General features: G+C 39.6%; 1 protein-coding gene across 1 annotated transcript in view; it reads right to left on the bottom strand.

The window, feature by feature from the left end:
- Positions 1–21,025, bottom strand: part of ST18 (suppression of tumorigenicity 18 (breast carcinoma) (zinc finger protein)) — a 152,655-nt gene extending 131,630 nt beyond the window's left edge. The window contains exons 1-6 of the mRNA XM_006901608.1: positions 21,021–21,025; positions 18,664–18,863; positions 13,270–14,055; positions 5,025–5,159; positions 3,777–3,867; positions 2,780–2,884 (exon numbers count right to left, since the gene is read on the bottom strand). Of these exons, the coding sequence (XP_006901670.1) occupies positions 2,780–2,884; positions 3,777–3,867; positions 5,025–5,159; positions 13,270–14,055; positions 18,664–18,863; positions 21,021–21,025 (1,322 nt within the window). The remainder of the gene's footprint in view (positions 1–2,779; positions 2,885–3,776; positions 3,868–5,024; positions 5,160–13,269; positions 14,056–18,663; positions 18,864–21,020) is intronic.
- Between the last annotated feature and the right edge of the window lie 1,411 nt (positions 21,026–22,436).

Here is a 22,436-nt window from a genome sequence, read left to right on the forward strand (position 1 = left end):
TGGAGGCAAGGATTCTGAGGCTCCGTTTAACATACTTTGGACATGTTGTGAGGAAAGACCAGTCCTTGGAGAAGGACATTATACTTGGGAGGGTGGAGGGACAGCACAGGAGGGGAAGGCCCTCTATGAGGTGGATTGATTCACTGACTGGGGTAATCGGGATGGGAGTGTCAGAGACAGTGTGATTGGCACAGGACAGAGCAGAGTTTAGGGCTGTTGTACATAGGGTCGCTATGAGTTTCAAGAGACTCAACCGCTACTACAGTATTTTGAAAGTGTTTGAGATATTTCTTTAATTATGTACAACTCTAAATGTTGATGTTTTGTATGGATCGCAAGTATAGCATTCCTTAATTCTTTCTCCTATTTGTCATAATTGTTATTTAAAAAACATACTGACCTTTTTAAAAAATTTATATAAACTCCAAGGAAACTGGACTTGTGAAAAAAAACCCAAAAAACAAACAAACAAAAAAAACTGTCAACAACATCATCTTACTTGGATCTACAATTAACATCCTTGGTACCAACACTCAGGAAATCAGGAGATGTGTTGCACTGGGAAAGTTTGCAGTTAAGGACATCTCCAAATTATTGAACAGTAATGATGTCAGTTTCAGGACTGAGATGCATCTGATTCAGGCCATGGTTTTTCTGATCACTTGCTATACAGCTGAGACCTGGACAATGAATTGGGCTGATAGAAGAATAATTTCTTTGAGTTGTGGATTTTTTTTAAATGATAAAATTTATTTCACTTTTGAAATTTTACACTTTTCCTGATTAATCTGTTTAAGGTGAAACTATGAACTGTTTAAAAGACATACACAAATCTAGTACATCAATAACCAGGGAAGTTTTCTTTTTTGCTATACTATTTTCACAACCACGGGTGTGCTTGCTAGGCAATATAACCATCACAGAAGCAAACGGGAGGCAGAATACTGGTAAGGAAAAACAAAGCAAGAAAGCGCTACCAGATATACAGACAGGCTCGGTTCCACATTCACTACTGCGTATATCAAGCGCCAAGTATTAACTGCACATTTTTGTTCAGCTAGGAAGGAAGAGGGAGGGTATTTTTTTTTCTTTTTTTGGTTTGTTTTAAATCAGTGCATGATTTTTTTTTTCTCTTTTCAGCAGATGGACAAACAAATGGGCTTTACTGGTACACGGAATGTTAAGGGTAGAGGGGACAGCGTGAAGGATTGGCCGGCTCTTCCTGATTCTCTCCAGTGCAATGTCCATGCAACTTCCCTGAATTATTATAGGGTCTTGTGTCAACACGTCTGGGAACTTAGCTGGATGAGTACTGTAGGAGATCCAGTGATGGGTACTAACAAGCATTCTCAGGGCTGGCTGCATTACAGGGAGAAATTATGGATATTTCAGAATACGTTTTGGACTCAGGTCTTGGTGTGCCTGCAAAGCAACAATTGTGCTGAGAAGTGGAGGAAGACAGCTAGCTAGGAGGCTGGGAGTCCTCAACTCTCACCCATTAGGGATTTTAATATGACACTTACTATCCCATGGACTGTGAAAAGAACAAATAAATATATCTTGGAGATGGTACAGCCAGAGCGCTCTCTGGAGGCAAAGATGATGAAGCTTCACCTCACATACTCTGGGCATGTTGCTAGAGGAGGCTATTCCTTGGAGAGGGACATAATACTTGGAAGGGTGGAGGGTCAATGAGGGAGAGGAAGACCCTCAACCAGTTGGATTGACACAGTGACTACCACAATGGGCTCTGGTGTGTCAGGAAGTGTGAGGATGGCACAGGATAGGAAGGGTTCAGATCCCCTGTTCATAGCGTCATTATGAGTTGCATTTGACTCGATGGCACCTAACAACAACAACAACAACAACAACAACAACAACAACAACAACATTTTTCTACAAATAATTGTGTAACTCCTGAATGAATATGTTATACACATTCTATTATCTAGGTATAAGTCTTTCCAGCATACTGGACACTATGAGAGGCATTGTAGCTATCAAGAACAATTAGAGATATTTTAATAATAGTCATCAACTCATGAAACAAGTTTTTATTTAAAAGAAAGAAAAAGCAAAACCAGAGCTGCTTCATAGGGTTTTCAAGGCTGTGGCCTTTCAGAAACAGATTAGTAGCCTTGTTCCTGTAGTGACTTTGGATTGAATAGAAGTACCAATCTTTGGGTTAGCCACCAAGAGTTTAGGTACTTTAAGCAGCTCTCGTGACCTAGTGGTAAAAAGTAGTACTGCAATCCCAAAGGCAAATAGTTCTCATCTACCTGCAGCTCTGCAAGAGAAGGATGTGCAATCTCCTCCTGTTGATTTACTGCCTCTGAAAATCCACTAAAGAGTCAGCTAATAGTTTCAACTCTACAGCACACAACTACACCAACGGATACTTTATATGTGGACCAGAGGGTGAATAGGTAAACATACAATATTGTTTCTTTTGGGTGGATATGAGTACTTAGTGAAGTAATTTTCTCCAGGCTAAAAGGTAGAGTTAATGATAACTCAGAATTTACTGATTCAGTGAGATTTATTAAATGCACTGGCACCAAATTTTTTTATTACTCATACCCTTTATTTCTTTTAAACTTATTTACATTATGTTGTATATACACATGGACTAATTTCAAGTTAAACTTTAGAGGGATAATACACACAGGTCTTCAGGTAATGGAGAACTAATGAGATTAGCTCAGGTTGAATAAGTGGCCCCATCATTGTACAGCAGCCTGACTCAAACATGGACTAGGAATATCACCGAGATTCATACCTGTGAACCTGGTCAGGACATGGCCCGCTTTTAGGATAATCAAGTTGATTTTTATCCTGGGACATTGTCAATTTTTCAGCTGCAGCAATTGGACAACCAGAAAGACTATTTAGAAAAAAAATACGAGGTAAGTTAAAAAAATAATGGAATTTGCCTTCGAATAAACCTCACAGGACATTAGCACATGCTAAATGTAGGTAATATTTATAGTTCAATTATCATCAGCATCACATTAAAAAGCCCCCAATAGTTTTGTAAACTACATTATCAACTTTTTTCCTTAACTTCATCACCAAAGTGAAAGATGAAAAAATTATTTTTAAAGTAATGTATTAGGCAAGACAGAAATGACAATTGTACAGAAACATCTTAATATGTTAAGTGAAATGTGCTCACTTAAACTACCATGTTTCCAACTACAGAAGACAGTGTGGTAACTCATCACTCATCAGAAGATTTTTGTAAAATTCTATTTCTTAAATTATATTACTTGTAGGATATGAGATAATCTGGTAATATGCTTATTTAGCATACTGGTACCTAATGGCCACGGAATTGATAGATAATATAAAATATACACATATACAGCTTCTTATATAAATACAGCTCAATGAAATTATGTTTGTGTTAGCCAAAACCATCATAGGCTGAAACTCTTTTGGTGCCTTCTAAATATTTGTTGGATACAAACCAAGATCCAACTTAAGTAACTTTTTCGTTAGTAAGACAACTGTGGTGGGGTCTCAGAGCAAAAGAGAACATTTCTTACTTATACATAAAATGTAATTTCAGAAATGCCAAGAGAAATTTTCAGAGAAGGATTCGTTTCATTGGCTGCTAATATAAACCTTTATTGTAAAATATGAGGTATGCCTTTCTTTTTAGAATCTGCACACAATGAGAATGGTTGGTGTGGTATTTGTTAGTTCATTGTTTTGTTGGAGGAAAGTTTCTACCCATTATTTTAACTGTCATATAAAATGAGGAGCTGGATCACCTTCGGTGTGTGTTACGATTGCTGTTCACGTGGCCCCGTCCTGTGCAGCCTGGGGTGGGACATTTGAGCACGTTTTCATGCATGGCAAGAACTGAGTACAAAACAGGACATAAAAGAAAAGGATAATTGACCATAAATAACATAACACACTAGTAAAGTTATTTCTCAGTTTTGCATTCAAATTAATTTTGTTATGTAATCCACCATGTCCCCTTCCCAGAATAAAACAAATGAGCATTCTTCAAAAGCTAAATTCAGCAAATTTTCAAATTTTAATTTCCCTAAACTTTGTGTATGGTTAACACTAAACTTTTTTTAGAAAGTCCATTTCTCTCATATTTTTTTAAAAACTGAGATGCTTATAACACTCCTTTTCCACCTATTTGCTTTTTTCCTGGGGTAGGGTCGAGAATAGTATTTGTCAAATACATATATATTTTTTGCCAAATACATACACATGTATATTTCAAATATACATATGTTGATAGAAATTCTTTTAATAAATGAAGAATATAGTCTTTATTTGTGAAGTGTTGAATATTGTTTTTGATTCTTTGACCATTCTCCACACACTCCCCCGCCAACCCCCCAAAAATCGTCCCTTTCCTCTTGCATTTTATGAGCAAGAACATGGTTGAGACTGGGCACCATCTGTCCTGGGGGATAGTGCCCTGCTCACTGGATACATTTGCAAAATCTAGCTTTTAAGAAGGTGATGTTGAGAAGTTCTCATTTTTGCAGTTTGCATAAGCCAACAGGCGTCTCCATAATAAATTCAGAGGTAGAGAAAGCAGAGAAGGGGCCACATTAATGTGTGGAACCTTCAGAGGGAGTGGTTGCGCCTTCCATCTCCAGTTTGGGTTTCCAGCTCACAGTAGGGCTGTTGCTGGAGAGACCACAGCGGAGCCTGGGTCAGGCCCTGGCTTGGTAGGGCAGCTGCGATGGCATTATGAAGTGCCTGTGTCCCAGACAGGTATGACTGAGGGCGGTCTGATGCTGCTGCGCTGGTACAATTGATGCTACAATTAATGGGGGTGGGAGGGGTAGGTTTGATATTGAGGGGAGAGGAGACCCCTCCTCTGCTCAACCCGGGGGCTCTGGACCTGAGGTGCTGCGTGGGCGCACGGCTGTACCCAAATTGTCCTCAAGACACTGAGAGAAAACTTTCATTTCCATGACTAAGATGGCGTTATTCTGATGCATCACATGCCGTCAGAGCCTAACTCTTTGGGACTAGAAGATACTTACTCTCTAGGGGAACCCGAACTTTGTGGGGGCAGCCTGAGAGACTGCGGTGGTGCGGGTAGAGCCCGGTCACGTGGCCTGTGCCATCGCATCCTGGGATGGGGCACTTGGTCTCCCTCTTGTCAGGCCTTGGAGAGTCTGCAGAGAGATTAGATGGAGAGATCCAGTTAGTTATTTTCTTTCTCACTCTGCCTCAATCTCCTGGCCTTGCAGACCTGACACCCTTGCTCTGTTCAGTTCTGGCATCACAAGCATTCTCACATTGTCTTGAATAAGACCCTCAACTAAGACCTATGGAAATAAAAACATGTTTAATTTTTTTCGTTTTCTAATGGCACAAGTCAAGGGAGTGCTAAAATGCAGAGATGGTTTTAAATTGTCACAACACAGAGTTAGCGGGCCTCATTAGACAAGCTGACCCTACCCAAAGGCTTCCCAACCCTCCTACAAAAAAGAAATACAATGAATGAGAAGAAAGAAGCTATTCAAGTCCAAACCACCCTCTACTAAAAGAGTACCAAACAAGCCCAGGAGGGGCGATGGGCAGCCTGCCTCAGGGACCCAGGGTGGCTATGGCTCTTAGTACCCAATGACTGTAGCTCTGCCGAGCAGCATGCTCAAGAGTTCATGCCAATAATGTCCCCACATCTTCTGTCATCTCACAGCTTCCTTTTCCACAAGCATTCTGAAGTAGAGTGCCTGGAGGGATGCGTACCCAGGGACTTGGAGCAAGACACTGAGGGAAATGCCCCTTCTGAAGGTTCAAAGACACTAGAATACCTGAGATGGAAATATATGTGACTTTGAAGAAGGAGCAAGACCTGCAGGACAGATAAAGGCAGAGGGAGATGAGGGGATTACAATAGCAACCTCACAGGAAAAAGAGATGCCTTCCTTCAACTGGGGTTTTCCTGTGGTCACAGGAAGGCCCTAAGGGGCCAGAACTGGAGTCCTGCCTGGGAACTCACTTCCTGGAATGGAATGTTAGCTAGGAGATAGAGAAAGGCTCAGAGAAAGAAGGGAGCCAACCATGTTGCTGATCATTAGAGATATAGATGAGGCCCTATCCGACACAGAGGAGATTTTCAGGGTAGTTTTCATATTTGTGATTGAATGGTTGATGTCTTTTTAAGAAGCATTGTTAGTTACAGCTACACTTGTCTCCACACTTCCTGTCTGGTCCAGCACCTCAAGCAACAAAGAAGATCTGTCCCTCAGCTTTTGCTCTGACTCCAACCAATTTGAGACATGTAAACAGGAAGAGTGAGTACACTTGAAGCTGCAAGTGAAAAGAAATAATGTGTGCAAACTTCTTTCCCAGAAGCAGCTGGAGGAGAAATGAAGGCAAATGTCTGTATTGGGTGCAAAGGGTCCATCTGATACCCTTAGCAGCACTTTGCAGGGAGAAGGCCCACACTGCGATGTTTGGCAGGCATTTTTGGACTGTGAGCTTCCAGGAGTGATGGGACTCAGTGACATCAGAATGCCCAGGTGTTGGATTATGAATTGTCCTTGACAGATGAGGTACAGTAAATTATATGTAATACAAGAATATGGGGCATAATTTCAGCAGAGGGGCAAAGAGTCAGAAACTGTGTGTGTTTAAGAAACCCCAGACTAGAGGAGAGGCAGCGATAAAATAAGACTTTGTATATATTAATTTGATGGGGGTGGGAGCTGAAGGAAATGGGAAAGACCTAGTGTGAAAAATAATGTATTCAAACTTTGTAACTAAATGAGTATAAAATAATAATAATAATAATAATAATGTTGTTGTTGTTGTTGTTATGTGCCATTGAGTCGTTTGCGACTCATAGCGATCCTAAGTACAAGAGCCCTAAACGCCATTCTATCCCGTGCCAATCTCACTGTCTCAAACACATTAATTCCCACCACTCCACTCACAGAATCGATTCATCTCATCGAGGGTCTTCCTCTCCTGCACCGTCCCTCCACTCTTCCAAACGTGATGTCCCTCTCCAAGGACCAGTCCCTCCTTGGAACATGCCGAAAGTATGTCAGACGAAGCTTCAGAATCCTGGACTCCAGGGAACATTCTGGCTTCACCCTCTCCAGGACAAACCTGTTTGTTCTCCTAGCAGTTCATGGTATATTCAACACTCTTCTCCAGCACCACAACTCAAAGGCATCAATTCTTTTTCTAGCATCCCTATTCACTGTCCAACTCTCCGTGCAAAGACTATAGCCTGGATCAGGCTCACCTTAGTCTCCAGCCTGACGTCGTTGCACTTTAGTACTCTTGAGAGGTCCCTCGCAGCTGACTTTTCCAATGCAATTCGTCTCCTGATTTTCTGGCTGCTGTTACCAAGAGTGTTGACTATGGAGCCAAGCGAACTAAAACTGTTAACTATCTCATTCTCTTCACCATCCATACTGATGCTGCCAATTGGCCCAGTGGTGAGAATCTTTGTTTTCTTGTTATTGAGCTTCAATCCATATTGAAGACTGCAGTCCTTGACCTTCTGCAGCAAGCAAATCATGTCATGTGCCTTTACAATGACAGCGCAACTACTTACCACTAAGTCACCAGAGCTCATGTAGACAGTATAGTCCCAGGAATAGATGATATACCAATTGAAGTATTTCAGATAATAGATGTTGCCCTGGATGTGCTCACCAAGTTGTGCCAAGAAATCTGGAGAACAACCACTTGGCCAATTGACAGGAAGAGATCTATATTTGTTCCCATTCCAAAGAAAGGTGACCCAACTGCGTGTGGAAACTACAGAACAGTGTCATTGATTTCACATGCAAGCAAGATTCTACTGAAGATCATCCAAAAACGATTAGAACAGCACATCAGTAGAGAACTGCCGGAAGTCCAGGCTGGGTTTAGAAGGGGTCGTGGTACTAGGGATATTGTTGCTGATATTAGATGGATCTTGGCTGAAAGCAGAGAATACCAGAAGAATGTCTATCTGTGTTTCATTGATTATGCAAAGGCATTTGACTGTGGATCATAACAAACTGTGGCTGACTCTGAGAAGAATGGGAATCCCAGAACATTTAATTGTGCTAATACGAAACCTATACTTGGACCAAGAGGCAGAAGTCAGAACAGAGCAGGGTAACACTGCATGGTTCAAAATTGGGAAGGGTGTACGCCAGGGATGCATCCTGTCTCCATACCTTTTCAACATGTATGCAGGGCAGATTATCCGAGAGGCTGGGCTCTATGAGGAGAATTGTGGCATCAGGATTGGTGGAAGATCTATTGACAATCTCTGTTATGCAGATGACACAACCCTGCTTGCTGAAACTGAGGAGGACCTCATGCACTTGCTGCGAAGGGTCAAGGACTGCAGCCTTCAGTATGGACTAAGGCTCAATGTCAAGAAGACAAAGATTCTCACCACTGGACCAATTAGCAGGGTCAGGATGGATGACGAAGAGATTGAGAGTGTTCACAACTTCAGTTTGCTCGGCTCCACAGTCAACACTCTTGGTACCAGCAGTCAGGAAATAAAAAAGCGTATCGCGATGGGAAAGTCTGCTGTTAGGGACCTCTCAAAGGTACTCAGGAGCAACAGTGTCTCTCTGGAGACTAAGGTGCGCCTGATACAGGTCATGGTATTTGCAATCGCTTGTTATGCATCAGAGAGTTGGACAATGACTAGGGAGGACAGAAGGAGAGTGGATGCTTTTGAGCTGTGGTGCTGGAGAAAGGTACTGAATGTACCATGGACTGCCAGGAAAACAAACAGATTCATCTTGGAGAGGATTAAACCAAGCTACTCCTTGGAGGCAAGGATTCTGGGGCTTCGTCTGACATACTTTGGACATGTGGCCAGGAGGGACGGGTCCTTGGAGAGGGACATCATGCTTGGGAGGGTGGAGGGACAGCGCAGGAGGGGAAGACCCTCTATGAGATGGATTGATTCGGTGACTGGGGTAATCGGGATGGGTGTGTCAGAGGCAGTGCGGTTGGCGCAGGATAGAGCAGGGTTTAGGGCTGTTGTGCATAGGGTCGCTATGAGTCGGAAACGACTCGACGGCACATAACAACAACAACAACAACAACAACAAATTCTGTCTTTCTCAAAAATGAATGAGGGCTATTCTTTGTGGCTATTTTTGCAGGAACACAAATAGCCCTCATTCATTTTTGAGAAAGACAGAATTTAGATATGACAATTTCTGACTATACTGTCTACACGAGCTCTGGTGACTTAGTGGTAAGTAGTTGTGCTGCCATTGCAAAGGCACATGATTTGGAGCTTTGGTAGTCTGGTGGTAAAGAGCTTCACCACAATCCCAAAGGCATGTGGTTCAAATCCACCTGCTTATCTGTGGGAGAAGGATGTGCAATCGCTTCTTGTGTGATTTGCTGCATCTGAAAAGAGTCTAGAGGGTCATCTATGGATAGGTTCTGATTCAATGGCATATAACACCAAACAACAGCTGCTCCACAAGAGAAAGATAAGCAATCTCCTCCCATGCAATTTCCTGCCTCTGAAAACTCCCTGGGGAGTCAGCTTTGAGTCTGTTCTGACATACAACAATACCAGCAATGCACTTTTGGTATTTTCTAAGAGACTGAGAGGCAAATTAAGAGTCTGAATAGAATTTTGTAGATGCATATTTCATACAATCCACAAATGTTGCCAAATTTACATTTGATTTGGTTATTTGGTGACTATTAACTACTAGTAAAAATCTTTAATGCCAGACTAACTGTGAATTTAGGAGGGGTGACAGCATGTGAGAGTGTATTTGAGAAAACGAGAGAAGCAACAATATATATTTTGATGCCCTTCTTCTCTTGGGCTGTGTCCAAGCTAGACCACATTTCTAAACCCCATTGAAATGTTTGGCGTGGAGTGGTTCCCTCCTTGCCACACTGTCTGCAGGAAGCCAGAGAGAGGGTTGGAGATAAGGCAGGGCTGGCACCTGACCAGGTGTGGCCCACTGACAGTCCATCATGCACCTTTGTCTGCAAATCTTTTCTCTGTTGGATGAAACAAAGATGCTGATGAAACGCTTTATAGGGCAGAACCTGTTTGCATGATAAGAAGACAGAGCTGGAGCTCTGGGTAACTCTCAGGCCTGGCTCCTCCCTTGTATGTGTGGTGGTTTTTTTTTTTTAATCCTTAGCACAATGCTGCATAATGAGGGTGTTCTTAGAGCTGGACCCTAACATCATGGTTTGTGTGGGACAGTCCTGTTTACACCTGCTAGACTCACATAATTATTATTATCAGTCTATTCACTCTGAAAGTGTCCTAGGCGGGACAAATCATGATAACTCTACTTGTATTGTGAGTGAGAGTCTCACTGAATGATCAGCGGTGACAATATAATGAAATTTGTTTTACTATTGTCCAACCCATCTGAAAGCTAGGGTAAAACCATTTTGCTTAATTCTGGTGTTTTCTCCTTAGCAGTGTAGTCACTTGACCGAGGTGAATGGGAAGTTGAGAAGGTTTGGTGAGTATTGTAATCAGCTGTGATGCATGTTGACTTATAACCCATGTTGTGCACATCAGAGAAAGCAGTGTCCTGGTACCACTGACCTCACAGCTAGAGAAGAATGTAGATTTGAAGTCTTCTGTCATTTAATAGACTGAGATTCTGATTTCTCAGCACCCTGGGGAATATCTCATTGTTGTGTGTTGTCACTGATCCTCCAGCCAGTTTTCAGAGGCAGTAAATATGGTGGGGAGGAGATTACCCATTCTTCTATCATGGGGTAACATCTCATCAGACTCTATTTTAGATTCTCTGCATCTCTTGAAATAAACTTTTAACACAGTAGTGTTGCCTTTTTTTCTGACCCATAGGTTAGAACTTGCCCTAAGCAATAAGATGCAGTTTTAATTTTTCTAGGTCCATGAATCAAATGTGACCCAAAGTATACAAATACCTATTGCCTTAGGGGGTTTTTTTGGTGGTTGTTTTTAAACAACAAAAAATAGGTGTGCAAAGTCATAAAAATGAGCGAAGGACCATCAAATATTTTAAGCGGTGGAGCATATAATTAAGGTTTCTCCAAATGCCATACTGTAGGATGCCATCAATTTTAAGATAAAGCATCATTTTGTGTGCTATGAAGAAAGAAGTAGTTACTAAAAATTAACCTATGACACAAGTCACTGATTTCAGGGATATTAATGTTGGAAAACGAAATCTCCTAATCAATGAAATAGAGCATAATAGAAATGATGAGTCTTGGGAACGGAGTAAATTTTGTATCCTTTTCTGATTTCATAGCTCATTAAATACACACACACACACACACACACACACACACACACACACACACAGAACAAATTTAAGTTGCATAATAGTGTACATATCCCGAACTAAGTCATGGTTTCCTGCCCCAACCCTTACATGTTGCTAATAAACTGCCCTGCCCCGATTCTTGCAGTGTATCTGCACAGCATTAGGATTTTGCTCTGCACTATGACACTAAAGGGAGGTCTGGAGTCATAGGTTGTGTCCCTAGAGAGTTGAACTGACTATCTAAAAATAGTACCTCTTTAGTGGTTCAAATCCACCAGGTGCTCTGTAGAAAAGATGGGCAATCTCCTTCCATGTGTTTTTAGCCTTGGAAACCCATTGGAAGATCAGCTGTGAGTCGGTTCTGACTCAACAGCAGTGTGTGAGTGAGTAATATGATATTGACATTGTCCTGACAGTCCTGTGGTTAAGTGTTTGCCTACAAACCAAAGGGTTTAAGGCCTGTTTCATGGGAGAAAGACATGACTGTCTACTTATCTAGTGATTACAGGCTTGAGAACCCTATGGGGGAAGTTCTACCCCATGCTACAGGGTTATTATAAATCAGACATGACAGCAATGGATTGTTCAATGGGATATGGCATTGTTTTATTACATGTTGCCTCAGATCTGAGCTGCAACAGAAATATTTGAAGAGATGGCATATGAGTGCTAATATGAAATTAAAATGGCAAAATAGGAGGCTTATTTCTGGAGCAATCTCAGCAACCAAGAATTGGTAGGTCATATTACCATATTTTCATAGAAGTCTCTTTAGTCAGTAAGTAACCTTGACTTTATCATATATAACCTTTTCCTGTATCTGTGGTTCTCAGACTTGAATTGCCTGAAGAACCTGCCAACAAAATGCAGATACTTGTTACATATCCTTGGAGTTCTTTTTTTTTTTTTTTTATCCTTGGAGTTCTTGAACAGTAAGTATGATTAGATACTGGAAGGATTTAAACAAGCTTTCCCTGTGTGAAGGAGTCCCCTGGGCTGTGCATTTGAATGATAATCAGAAGGTTAGTTAAACAAATGCTCCTAGCAGTAACTTTGAAAGAAGTCCTGATGACCTACTTCCAAAAAAAATGAGCCATTGAGAATTCTATAGACCAAGTTCTCTGACCCATATGGCATCACTCACTATGTGTCAGAAATGTCTCTATAGCAACTGATGACCATGATGGTGGTGCTCTGTGTACTGATTGACCACCATTTAAGAAACTGTCTAACTGTTAGAATCATGATTAAGCCCCACTGATGCAAAGACCCAAAAGAGAGATTGAGACAGAGATGGGGAGAGAGAGAAAGAAAGATCTTTATGGAAGCAGGGAGCACAATTGGCCTAAAGTTTAGGAATGACTTACAATTCTCCTCAAAACATATTGACTGTTAGCATACAAGTTTGACACATTTGTGACTCACTAACATCTAGTGTGAGTCTCAAAAAGGATCAGAACAATCTCTCTGGTATGTGAGTGGTTTGTCATTATTTTGAAGCAAAAAAGCAATCATATGTTCCCAGAATGAGTGAGGAAGAGAATTAGACATTTATGGAATTGCTTTGGTTAGTAAAATTATTTAAAATCCAGTAAGTACTAATGTACTTTGAAGAATGTTTGACAAACTACTTCTTAATGCTCCTTGCTGATAATCAATAGGTTAAAAGTTCTAGTCTATCCAGAAATCCCGGAAAAGGAAGGCAAAAAGTCCACTCCATGCTGACTGGCAGTGGTCAGATAAAGGATAAGAAGTAGAACCAAGGAGTTCTCATTTTGCTAGTGATAACACTAAAAAGAAAAACACAAACCTGACTTCTTTTGATAAGTTCAATCTAGAGAGTAAAAATAAAAAGTAAAACCATTTATTCTAGATAAATGAATTTTAAAAGAACTTTGACAAAATTATCTTATACGAATAGCCAAATTCAGCTCATTTCCTTTTTTCTTAGACCCTACATCGATACTCACACTACAATAACAGTAATAAAGATGAGCCTTACGTTTGCTGTTGAAGATTGGTCTTGCCCCCAGGTCTGCGGCTTTGGCTTGCCTGTGGTCCACTGCCAGGTGCTCCAGCAGAAACCGGTCCAGGTCTTTGTAAGCCGCATAGCACGCACGGCCTCGCTCCGCCTGAAGCGCAATGGCTTGCTCCAGCAAACTTAAATTGCCCTTGGCTTTCTCAGAGTCTCCAGACTCTGGGGTCAAGGTAGGCAGGCTCTCCTGATCAGCATCCTGGCGCTTGGGGAAGGCAGACTGGGCTTGGCAGTCCAGGATATCCACAGGAACCTTCGGAAGCTCTCTCCTTGCGGCTTCATTGCCACACATTTTATCGCAAGGGATAAAGTTTTCACCCTCTGTTTTTATTTCTGGAACTTCCAGTGGGTCTTTTTCATCGCCCACTAAAATATACTTGGAAACTTTGGGTGGTTTGATTTCCTCTGAGAAACTGGAGCCACTATCCCAACCAGTCTCTGCGCTCTCCGAGTTACTTTCGCTGTCATCAGAGGAACAGTACAGGAGCTGGGCGTCCCTGCCTTTCCCATCATCCGATGGAAACAGAAAGCAGTCCTGGACTTCCTCACCCTCTGTTTTCAGAGACTGGATGCGACTGTCGTTTAGGTTTGCCCTCCCAGTGTGTACAGAAGCTTCATGTTCTAGTTTCCCCAAGTGCATTAAAGATTTGACCACCAGGTCTTTATAACTAGCATATCTGTCTTCCTTTCTTTTGGAGTTTTCTTGTGCAGTTGAATAAAGAGTGTCATCCATAGGTTTTATCATCACTTCCTCTATGGAAAAAAAATAAAAAAGAATCATTATTTAAAGAAGAGTAGAAGTGTAAAAATTATTTTAAGAAAGTAGCAACACAACTCCCTCTCTCTCTCTCTTTCTCATACACACAGTCCTTTACCAAATTTAAAATAATAAGGAATAAAACACTTATCTTCTTAAACACAGGAATTCTTAGGCTGTAAACTTTCTGGAAGCATATGGCCAGGTTTTCCTCCTATAGAATGGCTAGGTGAGTTCCAACTGCTATCACTCGTTAATAGGTAGGGATCCCTGATAGATCTTAGAATGTAATATTCCGAGGATTGCCTTCAAGGAAATGATCTATTCAAATATTCACTGCAATATGAGCTAAATGATACTGGGGTACTACCAAGAGGTAGAGCTTTAATAACAATAGTGTTGAATGTAACATTACTGGACATCTAATATTGCCAAATCTTAACCAACCATACAGAAATGAAATACACAACATTAAAACTTATCAAGAATATAGTAATCAGGTTTCTCTGGTGGCATAACAGTGTGTTTTAGAAGTTTATTTGGTTTTTGCTTCCTAGCATTCCTATAGTTTCTAAAAAATATTTTTCAGATTGTTATAGAATGTTAGCTAAAATACCAAATAAATCTACTTTGGGATCATTAAGGAAAGGATTCTGAAGTTTTCAAGACTTTTCGCTCTTTCCATGCCTAGGGAAATGCGGTTAAATGGAAAGATTGTTATTGTTGTTGTTGTTATGTGTTGTCGAGTTGCTTGTGACTCATAAAGACCCTGTGTACAACAGCCCTGAAAACTGCTTTATCTTGTGGCAACTTTATTGTCTCCAACACACCTACCCTCATTACTCCAGTTACTGTACCAAGCCATCTCATCGATGGTCTCCTCTTTCACCATATTAGCAGGATCAAATAATATATTTAAAAACAGTCTTGTGGTCTGGTCTTTACATGCATTTATGTAAAAAGAGAAGTGTAATAACAGATAGAGATGGTTAAAAGCTACTGAACATTAACTAGTTGCACTTGGTACAGGGCCAAATAATAAATAGGGTTATGAATGTCAAGAAAAGTGACTCCAGTGTGGCTGGGGATCTTGTGGTGGTATTATAATCTGCTCTTTCATACCCACAAATGCTTCAGCTTGGATTGTCACTCCAGACATGCAATTTGGCATGCAAGAGGGCAGCTAGCCGGGGAGCAGAGACTGAGAGCAATGAGGAAGCATGGCACAGAGCACACCCCAAGCTTGAAATGCTCCAGCCATCTGCAACTGTGCTGACATACACTAGGGGAAAAGGGAGGGGGGAATACAGGACTATTTCTGAGGGTCAAAAGACCTGATGGAGGATGGGAAGTAGAAAATAAGCCCATCAAAGACTGTTAAAGACACCAAGTGAAGAGCATTCTGTGCTAATCAACATTTTCAGGGGAGGAAAGCGCAGCCATTGGTGGCAAGGGCCAGAGGAGCTGTTGTCTGTTCCCAAGACAATGTGCCTCTTTTTGTCTCATTTAATTTTTGCAAACATTGTTTCTGACAAGGACACTCAAAAATGCATCTCCATCATCTTCCTTTCTGGTAATTATCTCCCTAACTCAACACTGGACTGCCAGGATCAAGTAAATATTGCCATAGTAACTAAAAGCATTTTTGGATGAAGGGAAGAATTTAGTCACAACACTAGTCCCTTTAAATAATGCTGATTATAGGGTGCAGCCTTTTGTTGGAATCTATTCTAAACAAACTGAAAATTTTAACATTTTACTTCCTAGAAAAAAGGCAGAGTAAACAAGCACATAGTATCTGACAGGATGGTCTATCCTCCCCTGAATTCATATCAGAGCAACTCCAGGTTTAAATAATAAATTAAACATAGTCTAAAATGCAAATGGAGTTTTTCTCAATATCACAGTTGGCTATTAAGAGAAAGTGTAAAGGGTTATGATAATTTTAAAGTATTATGAACTACAGAAAACAAATAAAAAGCATTTTCAGTGAATATGCTCAATTCATTGAACTCTTCTCTCACTCCACTTAACTACCCACGTGTGTACAATAATGATTTATAGACATTATACCTAATTATGCATATTTAGGCTGTGTAAGAGTGCTAACAAAAGCTCTAGAAAGCAACAATTACCTCTGTTGCTTAGCTACATAGTTTAAAATATTCCTATTAAGTGCAGATCACCAGAGAGGGGGGAGTGACACACGCACATGTGCACCACAATGCATCGCCCTGCGCTGCTGCCAAACTGCCTGCATTTGGGTCACTTCCAGTTTGCATAATTGTGTGGTTCAACTGTTTGCTACATGCTAAAAGAAAATATTTATTAATTATTCTTTGGAAAAAGAGGAGCACTGCCACCAGAGGTGCCTGCCTGCATCGTTCTGTGGCTTCTAGAGGTGTTCTCAAGGCCTGACTCCCCTGTCCATTGAACCCCTTACCAGCAGCTTCTCTGTGTCAAGGAAGTTAAAGGTGTGTTTGCTTTTGAACCCACAAGTCGCTAGCAAGAAGTGTGTTTCTCTCAGTTCAATACTGGGTGTAAAATATGTATATTACATATTCTATGTAATAGTGGAATGTTACATGGTGTCTCATCTTTTTGCATTTGCTAGTACAAAAAAAGGTGACCAGAGTTTAAGTTGCACTCACAATGCCAGTTCACAAATCCTTAAACCATCTTAGTCTGAGTTCCTCACTCACAGTAAGGCAATATTTCACAGCAGTAATCTGTGTAGCTCAAACTAGAGCGCATGTAAGGGAGATGACATCTAACACATATTAGTAATTGATGGGGATTTTCTGTCTCTTTTCCTAAGATAAAATTTTAGAAGGTATCAGTGGAGACATCAATTTTACCAGAGGACTTGCTCTATAAGTATAAGTACTATAAGTACTTAGAACTGAATGTATCCACTTAGTTAATTTTAAACTTCTGTGATAATCAAGCTTTGTGGTAGAAGTTGGGAATTAATGAGGACAACCCTAGTTTCAAGGCACTGAAAAAATATGTTGACACAAGAGTAGGTTCATTTTCTTAAAAAAAAATGAGACTAATCACCTAGATGCATTATGAGAGAACACCAGTGGCCTAGTGGGTAAAGAGCTGCACTGTCAACACAAAAGGTAGGTGGTTCAAATCCACCAGGTGCTCTGTGGGAGTAAAATAGATAATCTCCTCCTGTACAATTTACTGCCTCTGAAAACCCACTACAGGGTCAGCTATGGGTCTATTCCAACTCAACAGTACCCAACATCAACAAATTCAATGTCCTCCCTACCATTAAAGTCAACCTACAATTTTCATGAATCAAGAAATGAAATTAATCAGCTTCAAGGAAACTCTAGAAGCTAAGGATGAACCACGAGTCTTAATGATAGAGAAGAAACATGTAGAAAATGCAACCTTCTCAAACCAAAATACCACTTTGTTTTAACTTACAGCTTCAAGCTCCTCCCAAACCTTGGTTGTTGAAGATAATATGACTATGAGATAAACTCAATGCCCTGTCAGTTAATATAATTTTGCATAGTTTTTATTAATAGTTATTATAATTCTATCTGCATTAAATATTTATGATCCAGTAATCTAGTTACATTTTGTTTCTATGATACATACTTCTTTTCAGTTGACAATTTAGTATATATTTTGATTCCTTAGAATGAGTCTTATTCAGAATTTATAAATTTTATAGAGTATTCCCTCACCTAATTTTATAGACATGTCAATATTTAGATTTTAATGTACTTATATGTGTCACAAAAAATTTATCTTTCTGTTTCAGCCTCTACAAACGGACCAACGATATTCTGAGACAAGGTGGCTACCAAAAAACTAATGGACTTGCATGCAAATGAGGGGGGAACAGATCCTAATTCTTTCAAAATGGTAATTAAATAGCTAGCCTTCAAGCAGTACCCAGTAAATTAATAAATAAATGAATTCGTAAAACAAAATATGTATTGAAATGTATTTGTTTTAGAAATAACAGGTATTTGAACAGATTTTCTAGAAGATATTATTTTCCTATTGTAGAGTTTATAATTTGTGGTCTCATCTATTGCATAAATATTTATTAAACTATTTTTATTTATATATTTCATAAAAATATATACAGATTATAATCCCTTTGCCTTATGGTCTATATTGCACTGTTTGTGGAACTGACTAAATATATTTGAGAAACAAATAAAAATATGGCTTTTAGCAATCACATTATATATGGCACAATATTTTAAAAGAGATCTAAGATCTTAAACCTACCTCTTGACCTAGAAGGATTCCCTCAGGATTCATCATCTATCCTATTACAGACACAAGTTAATGTTCAACTTTATGGCTTATCTTTTGTTTTATTTAAAGGAAGTCATACCTCAACCTGTGTTTTTGGAAATGTACTGGGGTCAAGCACTCGAAGTTTTTGTTTTTGAACCCTGAATAGTAGTTGATTATAAAAACGAGCCTTCAATAAGTACACATTGAGTGAAATATAAAATTAATTTTACTTTCAAATTGGAATATTCTTTCAGTATTATGTAATGCTTTACTTAAGTTTAGACATGTCTCCGGTGCTGGGGATAGTGCAGATCTCTCTTATTTGCTACCTGCAGTGGAATGATCATCTGTTTGCAAGATGTGATTGTCCTCCTCAGCGTCAGTCCTGTCCTCAGTCTCTTCTTTGCAAGCCATGTTGGGGCTGTAATGACGAGGTTTCATTAGCAGTGATTTCCTTTTGTTGACTGGAACACCCAGAGTCTGCTCCTCACCTCTCCTCTTTCTTCCCATAGAGTAATCATATGCAGCACTGTCATGATGGAGGCAAATGAAAACAGGATAAAACAGTGGTCACTGCTGTTTCTCATCTGACTTTCAAGAAGTATAATCCAAAGCCTGTGGAAATTGAAACTGTTTTCATGGAATTTGGGCCTAGTGGGTAATGTTAGTTGTTGGCATGAGCAAAAACAGTCCATCAATGAAAGACACTGAACTGTTAGTATTTTCTCTTATGTTCTATCATAAGAGTCGTTTTTTCTTTTTTAAATCATCTTTAATCCCAAATAAGCATATGTTAATCTGTGCTTTGCTTGGCACCACACTAAATACCCAGGAAGGGATGAAACAAGATTTATGTTTGTTTGCTAATCCTAAGAAACAGCTAATGTGAAAAATATATGCCATGAGAAACAAACAATTAAAAAATGCCCATTATGAATAAATCACAGGACTTTTTCAAATAGTTATTTGCTACAGAACCTGCTTATCTCTGCCACAGTCGTACATCAAACTTGAAATGGCCACATACACCAGGTTTTGACTTGAAAGAATTGGGCATAGAGAGTAGGGACAGTTATGAGCATCCAGTCAACAGATTGCCAGCCACGAGAGAAAAAGCAAAAGATGCAACATGACAGACTGCCTATTGATTCTAACCCACCTGGCACATAGAACAAACAAATAAAAGGAAGAGAAATAAGATAGGGTTACACAACAGTGAACAACGTTCTATCTTTATTCCTATTCTCATGTAATTTTACTGAAAAACACTCCTGATGCTGATGCAAAATCTGATTACAGAATCAAGAGTTGCTACACATAACCCACTCAGGACTTATACAGGTCACAATATATACTGAAGAGAAGATGAGTATTCTTTTGTCAGGACCCATAAAAACTGGAAGATTTAGCTAATAGAGAATCTATGAAGGATTTATTGATATAGTTGAATAAAAAATGCATAAGTGGTATAAAGAAAAATCCTAGACTTGTAATAGCAAACTATGATTTGCTATATTTGAATATTGAGTAATATTAATAGATAAATACTTATATACTAAATATAATTGGATACAGAATAATATTAATAAATAAAAGACATCAAATTATTTCCTTGGAACTGCTGATGCAAAGATAGTTACCTATTCAAAAGAACCATTTGGTTATAGTCAAACATACATTCTTGAGATTTTTATTGTATTAGGTATAAGTGAGTTGATTTTTGTCTCTTAGCAAATCCAAGTGACAGTAGACATGCCCTGTAGGGTTTTCTTGGCTAAAATCCTTAGAAAGTAGATCTCCAGATCTTTTGCTCATGGAGCCACTGGGTGAGTCCCAGCTGCCAACCTTTTGGATAGCTGTCACACATTCAACCATTGTCCTACCACTCTACTTATTCTTGATTTCAGAAGAGTTTCCCCGCCCCCCCCAAAAAAAACTTCAGAAGAAGAAAAGCCTTACTTATTCCAGGAAAACAAAACAAAACAAAACAAAACAAAAACCCTCAACATCAAAACAAACAAACTTTATAGAATGTGAAACGATTCAAGAGGATTGAAATTTCTTAGAAGCAAAAAGTTGGACAAATAGGAGAGGTAAAGGAAATGGGAAATATGTGGCAAGGACCCGAAAAAATTTGGTAATGGTGGACATAGTTCAATGGTCATTATAAGATGCAATGTATGGGAATGATTGTACGAAACACAATATATACGAATTTCATACGAAAATCAATATAAAATAAAAATAAATTGTAAAAATTGGGCAAATAAAATTATCCTCAAAACTTAGAGACAATAGAAGAATCCGTTCTAGCTAGGGATTCAGGAGGAAGAAAGGGGTTAATTAGGAGTCCTGGTAGCTTAGTGGTGGGAATTCAACAGGCACATAGTTTGAATCCACCAGGTGCTCCCCTGGAGAAAGATGGGCAGTCTCTTCCCACATGATTAAGTGCCTCTGAAAACCCACCAGAGGGTCAGCTTTGGGTAGGTTCCTAATCGAAGGTACACAACAAAAGCAACAGGGGAAGCATAATGTATTTTTAGGGAAGTAAAACTATTCTGCTTGACATTCAAATGGCAGGTACATGATATGCCTTTGTCCAAACACTTAGAACTATACAACACATCTGTTTTGCTGTTAGCCGCCATTGACTCCTGGTAACCCTGAATGTGTAGGGTAGACTTACTCCATGTGGCTTTCAAGCATGTGACCTTTGGAAATGGATCATCCAAATCTGGACCACCCAGACACTCCCTAAAATGCCAAGAACTAACCCTAATGTAAACTATGGAATTATGTTCATAATAATCTGTCAATTTTGAATCATCCTTTGTAAAAAAGGTACCACATGAATGAATGTGTGATGTTATGAATAGAAACAATGTGCAAGGGAAATAAGAGTATAGGAAAATTTTCCGAGATTTCTTCACAATTTCCCTGTAAACTTGTAACAGTTTTTTTTTAAATTTAAAAAATAGCCTGACATGAGAGTGAAAGGAAAGAAAGTTATGAGAAAACTCTGAAGAAAGTGAATAGTCTTTTTGTGAATCAACACACACACACACACACACACACACACACACACACACACACACGCTTACTCAAGGAAAGCAAAGAGAAGCAGAGATCTTGGGGACTGCTGTACTCTGCAGTATTTCATCCCATGAGTAGAGGAGTGGCTACCACTCACCCTGATTTCCACAGATGGGAGGTGAACTCTGACTACTGTGAGAAGGTGAGAAGGTGAGGAAAACTACCATTGACTGACGATTCTGATAAAATATTCTATTCAAGAAAACTGATCAAAAATGTGGAAATGCAGAAATGCTCAAATTCTCATGGAATTCAGAAATTGTGGAGCCATGGAGGTTCATTGACTGTTTAAAATGATTGCCTGGGGTAAATCTTGAAATATAAATAAAAAGATCCCCTGACCTATTCTTAAAACCAAGAAAAGTGCAGCTCAACTAATAAAGAATATCTTTCTTGAGAATTACGCTCTTTTAAGAACTGACAGTACAGTATAGGATCAAACTGGCAAAAACCCTCAGAAAAATAGATAGAAACCTGAGAGGATAGGACACTTATTTTAACATGAAGGGGACAACTCAGGAAAGGAGGTTGAGAATAGTTGCACAATTTAAAGATTATAATTAATGTCACTGGATTATACATGTTGAGACTCCTGAATTAGCACTTGTACAGTATAGACTCTATACATAAAATAAGTTATTTTAAATTTGAAAGTTCAAATTTATCTTATGATAAATGATAAACTTTGATTCTAGATAGTTGCTAGTAAGAAGTCTTGGTGGCATAGCAAATAACTTGCCAGGCTGCTAACTGAAAGGTCAGCAGTGAGGCCACCAGGTGCATCTTCACAGCGAGATGAAAGTGTTTTCCCAGAAAAGTTTACAGCCTCAGAAGCCTAATGGACATTAAATATGAGCTGAACTAAACTTTGGTAGTGGGTTTGACTGTGTAGATCATAACAAATTATGGTTGACTCTGAGAAGAATGGGAATCCCAGAACACTTGATCGTTCTAATGCGAAACTTATACTTGGACCAGGAGGCAGTCATCAGAACAGAGCAAGGGAACA

The sequence above is a fragment of the Elephantulus edwardii genome, unplaced genomic scaffold (genome assembly GCF_000299155.1).
Source record: "Elephantulus edwardii isolate Elephantulus edwardi_28Jun2011 unplaced genomic scaffold, EleEdw1.0 scaffold00338, whole genome shotgun sequence".
Lineage (NCBI taxonomy): Eukaryota > Metazoa > Chordata > Mammalia > Macroscelidea > Macroscelididae > Elephantulus > Elephantulus edwardii.